Source organism: Cottoperca gobio, unplaced genomic scaffold (assembly GCF_900634415.1).
Source record: "Cottoperca gobio unplaced genomic scaffold, fCotGob3.1 fCotGob3_284arrow_ctg1, whole genome shotgun sequence".
Taxonomy (NCBI): Eukaryota; Metazoa; Chordata; class Actinopteri; order Perciformes; family Bovichtidae; genus Cottoperca; species Cottoperca gobio.
This window is the reverse complement of record NW_021166894.1, coordinates 69,505-80,000: the sequence shown is the minus strand read 5'-3', so window position 1 is coordinate 80,000 and position 10,496 is coordinate 69,505. Positions and strand designations below refer to the sequence as shown.

General features: G+C 39.6%; 1 protein-coding gene across 1 annotated transcript in view; it reads left to right on the top strand.

Moving 5' to 3' along the window:
• hsd11b2 (hydroxysteroid (11-beta) dehydrogenase 2) overlaps positions 1-7,442 on the top strand; it is a 25,857-nt gene extending 18,415 nt beyond the window's left edge. Inside the window, exons 4-5 of the mRNA XM_029427012.1 lie at positions 585-722; positions 6,622-7,442. Coding sequence (XP_029282872.1) covers positions 585-722; positions 6,622-7,034 — 551 coding nt within the window. The 3' untranslated portion in view covers positions 7,035-7,442. The remainder of the gene's footprint in view (positions 1-584; positions 723-6,621) is intronic.
• The last annotated feature ends 3,054 nt before the right edge of the window (positions 7,443-10,496 follow it).

Sequence of the window (10,496 nt, the reverse complement as noted above, 5' to 3'; positions counted from 1 at the left end):
CCTCCACCAAGGAGGTTTGTTTGTCTGTTTGTCAGCAGGATTACAGAAAAACTACCAGCCAGATGTTTGAATGAAACTTGGTGGAAGGGTGCAGCGTGGGACGAGGAAGAACAGATTCAGTTTTGGAGCGGATCAGAACCACGGGGCGGATACACATTTTCACTTTCGCTAACATTGCAGTTCCTTCTAGTTTGTTGAGTAGTAGCTTTTTATTTTTCCCTGGAAAAGGATCTGAATCACGACAGACAGTATTTCTCACTAATGGTAATGTCCTTGGAGGAGTTCTGCGATCTCTGGGTGCCCTTCTAGTTATTCAATTAATTAAGATATTTAAGTACTTTAAAACACTTAGCATCTGATTGACACAGTTTGAATGAAAATGGTCCTTCTCCTCTTTATAGGTCAGTGAAATGTGAACAAATAGACATGAAACTCATATTGAATTCAGTGTGAATTAGCGTTCCATAGATCCACTCAGTAATCAGAAAAAAAGAGTTCTTCATGTTTTTAACTTTTCTTCAGTATTAAAGTAATCCAGTGATAGTTGTACATCCATCATGTTGAAGTCATACCCGTGTCTTCAGGCGACCAGCCGTTTCCCTGCCTGGCAGCATACGGAGCGTCGAAAGCAGCTCTGAACCTTTTAATCAACACTCTGAGACACGAGCTGGAGCCATGGGGGGTCCATGTGTCCACTGTCCTGCCCTCCTCATTCAAGACAGGTAACACCACCCACATCTACATCCTAACACAAACATCTAAACCCTAACACACAGTTCTATACCCTAACACACACATCTACACCCTATAACACACATCTACACCCTAACACACACATCTACACCCTAACACACACATCTACGCGCTAACACACATATATACACCTTAACACAGACAATTACACCCTAACACACATATCTACACCCTAACACACATATATACACCATAACACACATATCTACACCCTAACACACATATCTACACCCTAACATACACATCTACACGCTAACACACACATCTACACGCTAACACACATATCTACACCCTAACACACACATCTACACGCTAACAGACATATCTACACCTTAATACACACATCTACACCCTAACACACATATATACACCATAACACACATATCTACACCCTAACACACATATATACACCCTAACACACACATCTACACCCTAACACACATGTCTACACGCTAACACACATATCTACACCCTAGCACACACATCTACACTCTAACACACATATCTACACCCTAACACACACATCTACACGCTAACACACATATCTACACCCTAACACACATATATACACTCTAATACACACATCTACACCCTAACACACACATCTACACCCTAACACACATATCTACACCCTAACATACACATCTACACGCTAACACACACATCTACACGCTAACACACATATCTACACCCTAACACACACATCTACACGCTAACAGACATATCTACACCTTAATACACACATCTACACCCTAACACACATATATACACCATAACACACATATCTACACCCTAACACACATATATACACCCTAACACACACATCTACACCCTAACACACATGTCTACACGCTAACACACATATCTACACCCTAGCACACACATCTACACTCTAACACACATATCTACACCCTAACACACACATCTACACGCTAACACACCTATCTACACCCTAACACACATATATACACTCTAATACACACATCTACACAATAACACACACACATCTACACCCTAACACATATATCTACACAATAACACACACATCTACACCCTAACACACACATCTACACGTTAACACACATATCTACACCCTGACATACACCTACACCCTAACACACACATCTACACCCTAACACACACATCTACACCCTAACACACACATCTACACGCTAACACACATATATACATCCTAACACACATATCTACACCCTAACACACATATCTACACCCTTACACCCATATATACACCCTAACACACATATCTACACACACATCTACACCCTAACACACATATCTACACCCTAACACACACATCTACACCCGAGTAGGAACAATTGCCTTAGTTCTCTCCAAGTCAACAGAGTCAGCAGATTTCTTTTCTTCTTCTTCGTTGTCTCATTGGACTGGTTGGGAGTCAGCGTGTTCTTCTGGCAGCTGCACAGCTTTGTTTATTTGTGTAACTCGATTTCCTTTTCTTTTTCTCTGATCCTCTATAATTGCATTGCCACAGATGATAAATGATCAGCAACACATTAACAAGACAGCCGGACATTGTTATCGATGTATCCTAGCGACCCACGCTGCGAGGCAATAGGCATAGTTGGCATTAACATGAACGAGCATCGCTGAGACGACGTAAGGTCAGCATCAGTTTGGTTGGTGCCACCAATGTAAATTCCATGATAAAGACTTAACAAAGATGGACTTTCAGTTAGAACCAGGCTGGTGAAGACCAGTTGGTACAACCCGCTTTTAGGCACTGTGGTCTTCTAGGAACTGTGTTCAGGGACTCAAATGAAAAAGGGGTCCAGCAGAAACTGTGAGCTGCAGAGGATCCTGCAGGAGCTTAATGGTTGCTGTCTTATAGAAAGATTCCTGAAGCACCCTTAATGTGTTGCATTGTGTTGCATTGTGTTGCTATGATTGGATATTTGACTAAGCTCGTCTAATGTAAAGGGTTTTTTGGAAACACTTCAAATGTTCCTTGTTTACCGCAGGATATTGGAAGCCCTTTTAGTTTTTACAGTGCATGTTGTGGTTTGGCCCCATGCTGAACATGATGACAGGCCTCCTGCTGAGGACAATACTGTCTTAATGAGGACCACATGTGGGACGGACCATCTGTTTCCACACATACAAACTACAAATTGCTGACTTTTGATTCTGACTCGTGCAGGGTGGATGTGATTAGAGCGCTGACAGTCGGCCAATAGAAACCTTCCCCTGGGCCTGATGCTCCTCTGCTCAGTTTGAAAACATTATGTTATCACATCTTAATGTGCGTTCTGGAGACTTTTAGGGCTGAGAGAGAGTCGACATTCTGAAATAACAACTTAGTTGATTATCTTGAGATACAGAACATACTTTAAAGTTTAACTTTGGTGTTTCTCAAACATTTTAGCGTTATAATAAGTTTCTGACTACTTTATGGAAAGAGAGAAATAAAACCTTTTTCTTTACCTTGATCCGCTCTGTTTGTTATTGAGTCTAAAAGTCTCGCTCAAATGTGAAATGAGTTGAGAAATGAGAAATTCAGCCATGAAATGTAAAATCTTTTAGTTTACACAAAGCGAAGCTTTCTAGGCTTCAACACAACAACAGGCGGTTCTTCTCTCCAACTCTCGCTCATGTTTAAACCTCTCAGATTTCAGAACGAGACTTCTCCTTGAGATCGTAGTCGACTTACATTGCCGGTGCAGAATTGCCCGCTTAATACTGGACCAATTAATAAAAATGTTGTCCCTATTAGTCACTGAAGCCGTATTCTCTCAGGACTCTAATACCAGTGAACTTGTGGGATTTAAAAATAGCATTGCAGTTGAAGCAGGGTTGGATTGAAGCTTTCACACCGGCCCAAACTGACCGTCCCGACTGGGAAACAGTAAACAATTAAATACATTTCGTCACAGTTGCTCCATTTTAAAATAAAATATTTTATATAAACATAGAGTAGTCAAAGTAAAAATGTGCACATTGTTCTACAATATACAATAAATATTTTAAAATATGTGTATTACAATATATGCAGGCGTGTAATAATATTAATAATGATATTAATGCTGAAAACAAAGTTATTGCTTGAAATGTACCGTGTAATACAGTTATAATGCAAAGTCTTTGGAGTATTGTACAGGTAATATAAGTATAGTAAAATATATAAGTAATATTCACAAAGAGATAAGCCTCCTGAGTTTGCACCAAAATGCTCAAAACAATAATAATAATAATAATTGTATACCTACGACTCCATATGACGAGCTGCCGACTCGTTCTAACATCACAAGCTGTGTTTTCTATGGTGGAAACTTAAACAGCGTTTAGATAACCTCAGCTGCGTGAAGACGGATGTAAACAGAGAGCTGGGTACACTTTATCCTGCTGTTCTCACTTTAATCTTGAAGGAACAGGTTTGTGTTTGGAGTCCTAATCCTGCTGTTACTCTCCGTCTGGCTGCCGGCCGACACGCTGGATGAACTTTATCCAGATTTGTGTTGACATCCTGTTCACAGCTCAGTCCGGCTGACTCACAGCTCTGCTCACAGTTTGTACAACACAAGTTACGACACGGTTGTATGAAGAGGATTATAATACTTTATACTATGTGAGACAAATGTCTCTGTGGAGGTCTGTGCATGTTCGAGATGTGCGGAAGAGTATTAGTGCCAGGTATAAGAGGAATAGAACAAAAGCAATATCTTTTTAGTTTTTTGCTTTCAGTTTATGTGCTAACACTACTAGTTTCATTTGTTCTCAAAGGTTCAAAGTTTATTCTCAACATTTTGACTTAATAAAATAAAATTTCTTTCTCCTGCGTTACACACGTTGCTACACACATTGTTACACATGTTGTTACACACTCTACTACACACGCTGTTACACACGTTGTTACACACGTTGTTACACACGTTGTTACACACGTTGTTACACACGTTGTTACAAACTCTACTACACACGTTGTTACACATGTTGTTACACACGTTGTTACAAACTCTACTACACACATTGCTACACACGTTGCTACACATGTTGTTACACACGTTGCTACACACGTTACTACACATGTTGTTACACACGTTACTACACACGTTGTTACACACATTGTTGCACACGTTGTTGCACACGTTGTTGCACACGTTGTTACACATGTTGTTACACACGTTACTACACACGTTGTTACACACGTTACTACACACGTTACTACACACGTTGTTACACACGTTACTACACACGTTGTTACATACGTTACTACACACGTTGTTACACACGTTACTACACACGTTGTTACTTACGTTACTACACACGTTATTGCACACGTTACTACACACGTTGTTACACACGTTACTACACACGTTACTACACACGTTGTTACACACGTTACTACACACGTTACTACACACGTTGTTACACACATTATTACACACGTTACTACACACGTTACTACACACGTTGTTACACACGTTGTTTCACACGTTGTTACACACGTTGTTACACACGTTGTTTCACACGTTGTTTCACACGTTGTTTCACACGTTGTTACACACGTTGTTACACACGTTACTACACACGTTGTTACACACGTTACTACACACGTTGTTACACACGTTGTTTCACACGTTGTTACACACGTTGTTTCACACATTGTTACACACGTTGTTACACACGTTGTTTCACACGTTGTTTCACACGTTGTTACACACGTTGTTACACACGTTGTTACACACGTTGTTACACACGTTGTTACACACGTTGTTTCACACGTTGTTACACACGTTGTTACACACGTTACTTACACACGTTGTTACACACGTTGTTACACACGTTGTTACACACGTTGTTACACACGTTGTTTCACACATTGTTACACACGTTGTTACACACGTTGTTACACACGTTGTTACACACGTTGTTACACACGTTGTTACACACGTTGTTACACACGTTGTTACACACGTTGTTACACACGTTGTTACACACGTTGTTACACACGTTGTTTACACACGTTGTTACACACGTTGTTACACACGTTGTTACACACGTTGTTACACACGTTGTTACACACGTTGTTACACACGTTGTTACACACGTTGTTACACACGTTGTTACACACGTTGTTTACACACGTTGTTACACACGTTGTTACACACGTTGTTACACACGTTGTTACACACGTTGTTACACACGTTGTTACACACGTTGTTACACACGTTGTTACACACGTTGTTTCACACGTTGTTACACACGTTGTTACACACATTACTACACACGTTGTTGCACACGTTACTGCACACGTTGTTACACACGTTACTACACATGTTGTTACACACGTTACTACACATGTTGTTACACACGTTACTACACACGTTGTTACACACGTTACTACACACGTTGTTACACACGTTACTACACACGTTGTTGCACACGTTGTTGCACACGTTGTTGCACACGTTGTTACACACGTTACTACACATGTTGTTACACACGTTACTACACACGTTGTTACACACATTGTTACACACGTTACTACACACATTGTTTCACACATTGTTACACACATTGTTACACACGTTGTTACACACGTTACTACACACGTTGTTACACACGTTGTTACACACGTTGTTACACACGTTGTTATACACGTTACTACACACGTTGTTACACACGTTGTTTCACACGTTGTTACACACATTGTTTCACACGTTGTTACACACGTTGTTACACACGTTACTACACACGTTGTTACACACGTTGTTTCACACGTTGTTACACACGTTGTTACACACATTACTGCACACGTTACTGCACACGTTGTTACACACATTGTTACACGTTGTTACACACTCTACTACACACGTTGTGTGTCTGCAGGTCAGTCCAGTAACCGCTCGTACTGGGAGCAGCAGCACAAGCAGCTTCTGCAGAATTTGTCTCCGGCGCTGCTCGAGGATTACGGCGAGGACTACGTGACGGAGACCAAGGAGCTGTTCCAGAGCTACGCCAGCCAGGCCAATCCCGACCTCCGGCCCGTCACCGACACCATCGTGCAAGCGCTGCTGTCGCCGCAGCCGCAGGTGCGTTACTTCGCGGGGCCCGGCGTCGGCCTCATGTACTTCATCAGCAGCTACTGTCCCTTCAGCATCAGCAACCGCTTCCTCCAGAAACAGTTCGTAAAGAAGACGCTGATGCCGCGCGCTCTCAGGAAGCAGTCGGGCTTCGACCTGAACCTGAACAACAACAACAACAACAACAACAACAACAAGGAGGAGAAACCCAAAGTGTGAGACTTCTCTGTCACCTGCCGGGAGGCAGCAGGTCTTCACGTGCCTTCATCAGAGAGATTTAACCTTCAGACGGTGTTTATCTTTTTAAAGTTTATCTTTAGGTGTTAAATCAATAATCACTTAAATCAGCACTCAGGTTTCAATAACAAATAAATAAGGATAAATTCCGGATTCAATCAATATAATGTCAGGATTCAATCAGGATTCAAGACACATTTTAATCCGTACTCAATTAGGATCATATCAGGAATAAATTGGGATTAAATTAGAATTCAATCCAAATTAAATCAAGTTTGAATCAAGATTCATTTAGGATTAAATCAGGATCAAACTGTCAGGAGCCTTGAAACGAGCTGCTGTAGTGACGTCATCAGATTATTAATTTCTCTGAATATACATCTAACAACAACACACATATATATATATATATATATATATATATATATATATATATATATATATATACATATATATGTATATATACATATATATATATATATATGTATATATACATATATATATGTATATATACATATAGCACAAGTGTAGAACACTTCCACACAGCCTGTGAGTCTGTGAATAATCTAGAATATATTTTAACCTAAAAGTTGCTAGACGTCTGTACAAACATTTGGAGAGTTTTTATGTAACGTTGCAGAATGTACGTATGATTACCCATAAATAATAAAGCATACAACAAAGAGAGAAAAACACGCTGCTATGTTCATTATTACCAAGAATATTTATTTTTGTCCAATCAATCAATAATTCCTCCGTCAGGGTAGAAAATTAATGAGCAGCATTTTCAAAATAAAGCTCAGTCGTATAATCTATAAAATATTATATTTCTGTTTGGTTGTTTCCTTGTTTCTGTCAGAAAACTAAAAGTTCTGAGTTCATCTTCACATTCTTTTAATGTTTTTATGATTTAATATATGAACATAAATAAAGCAGCAGTTATTTTTCCAGCTGTATTTGTTGTGGTGTCGATATAAAAACACAATAATGTCAGAAAGCGAATATTTTTGGAAGATATTTACAGTTCAGAGAGTGTGTTGTTATAGTTATATAGTTATAGTTATAGTTATTATTATTATTATTATTATTATTATTATTATTATTATTATTATTATTATTATTATTATTTTCTTCTGTCCTGCCCAATTGTTGTTTTTGAATCAGATTATTTATGGTGTTTCTTCTTTTTTTCATCATTTAAACTGTGAATTTTGTATTAAAAATTTTTTGAAAACGACACAAATATGATGTAAAATGTTCACGTGCTTCATTCTTTGATAGAAATAAAGTCAACTTTTTCAGACTCTGCTTCCTGAAGTTTATACGTATAAAGGTTTTCATATTTGTATAAAATGAACCGGAACAATTTAAAAGTAAAAAGTAGTTTCATCGGTTTTAAATTGTCTTTTTATTGATTTAACGCTTTTATTTTCAGTAAAGATTCACAAACTCTAAATCAAACCATCCAGGTAAAATATCGACAGACGGTTTTTATACGTGTATATTTGTACCACATATGTGAATATTTACCTGCAGGTGCACTTGGTAACAGTGATTTTATTTATGCATTTTAATACATTAAAGACATTTAATCCTCTAGAAAGAAAAAACAACATGTCCTGCTTTCCTTGTTGGATCATAAAAAGGATTTATTATAACCAGCTCAAGGTCTTCTGAGGACATACCATAATCACTACCATCCACCACAGAAGAAGACACGTGGGGGACACGACGTGACCTTTGACCTCAGCTGGGCTTCACGTCCTTCCGCAGGTCCTCTCATACAATCAGTGAAGAGTTTGTTCACATCCGAGGAATAAATGACACTTTTGACTAAGTTTTTATTAGCTCGTATATCATATATATAGTTCGGGTCACCATTATTGGCACCCTTGAATTCTTTGTATAACCTGTACAATATCTTCCGAAATAAATGGAAATGTTCAAAGTTTGTATCATCAGAATATTTTAATAGGATGTTCAAAGTAATTCAACAAAAAAACATTATTTTTCAACTTACATGTAGTAATTTAAAAATAGAAATAGAAAATATGACCTGGACAGTAATAAAGGCACCCTTCCTTAATATTTGGTTGCACACCCTTTGGCAACGATGACTGCCTCCAAACGTTTCTTTAGCCATCTATAAGCTCCTTGCACTTGTCAGCTGGTAGTTTCTCCCACTCTTCCTTTGGAATTTGTTCAAGCTCTTGAACATTTGCAGGATTCCTTTCCCCAATGGCAGATTTCAGTTCTCTCCAAAGATTTTAAATGAGATTGAGATCAGGACTCATTGCTGGCCAGTTTCAAACAGTAAATCTTTTCCTTTTCAACCATTCTTGAGTGCTTTTGGATGTGTGCTTTGGGTCTTTATCGTGCTGGAGAACCCATGATCTTCGACCCAAACCTAGTTTTCTTACACTGGGTAGCACATTTCGCTCTAAAATCCCTTGGTAATCCTCTGATTTCATGATTCCTTCAATACCTCACAAAATACCAAGGCCTCCAGTACCAGAGGCAGCCCCACAACATTATGGATCCTCCACCATGCTTAACTGTAGGTAGGGTGTTCTTTTCCATATAAGCTTAATTTTGTCATCTATAAACAAATCACTGGTGTGCTTTGCCAAAAAGCTCTATTTTGGTTTCGTCTGTCCACAGAACATTTGCCCAGAAGGATTGTGGTTTGTCCAGGTACTCTTTGGCAAAGATCAGTCGATCCTCTTTATGCCTTTTTGTCAGCAGTGGGGTCCTTCTTGGCCTTCGCCCATAAAGCCCTTCTTGGTTTAGTGTGCGGCGTATGGTACGTGTTGAAACCATGACTCCAGATTGTTCCAGGTCAACCTTCAGCTCTATATATATATATATATATATATATACATATATACTTATAAAGTTTAACAGTGAAGCTCATATGTTTGTTAGTAAAATACTTAAAAAAAAAAAAAAAAAATACAGTAGTACAGTAGTAAAAGCATTTTATTACTTTCCACCACTGAATGAAAGTTAAAGACAAATATATAGTTTCATCACTAATTTGAGGACTACTTTTAGCGGCGGATGAATCCAGCTCGGCGCTGTAGTGAGGGAACAGCAGAGACCTCTCCCTGCAGCAGGTGTGTGTCCTCAGATGCTCTGCGTGGATCTGCTCCAGCAGCCGTGCTTGACTTCTTGGCAGCTCCCTGTTCGCTCTCCAGGCTCCGTGTTTCCTCGCAGCCGTCTCCCGGCTCCCTGCGGACGAACCCGCGAGAGAGTGTCCACCTCCAGCTCAGCGACGTTTACTCTGGCAGCCTGGCAGCTGAGGAAGTCCGGCTGCTTTCCTTCAGGGGCTGGAGGAGTCCAAATGTTCCTCTGGACTGAAACATGTGATCCGTGTAGAAGCCCGGACGCCCCCCCCCCCCGCAGCCGCTCTCAGCCAAGGGATGGAAATAACTCACATTGTTC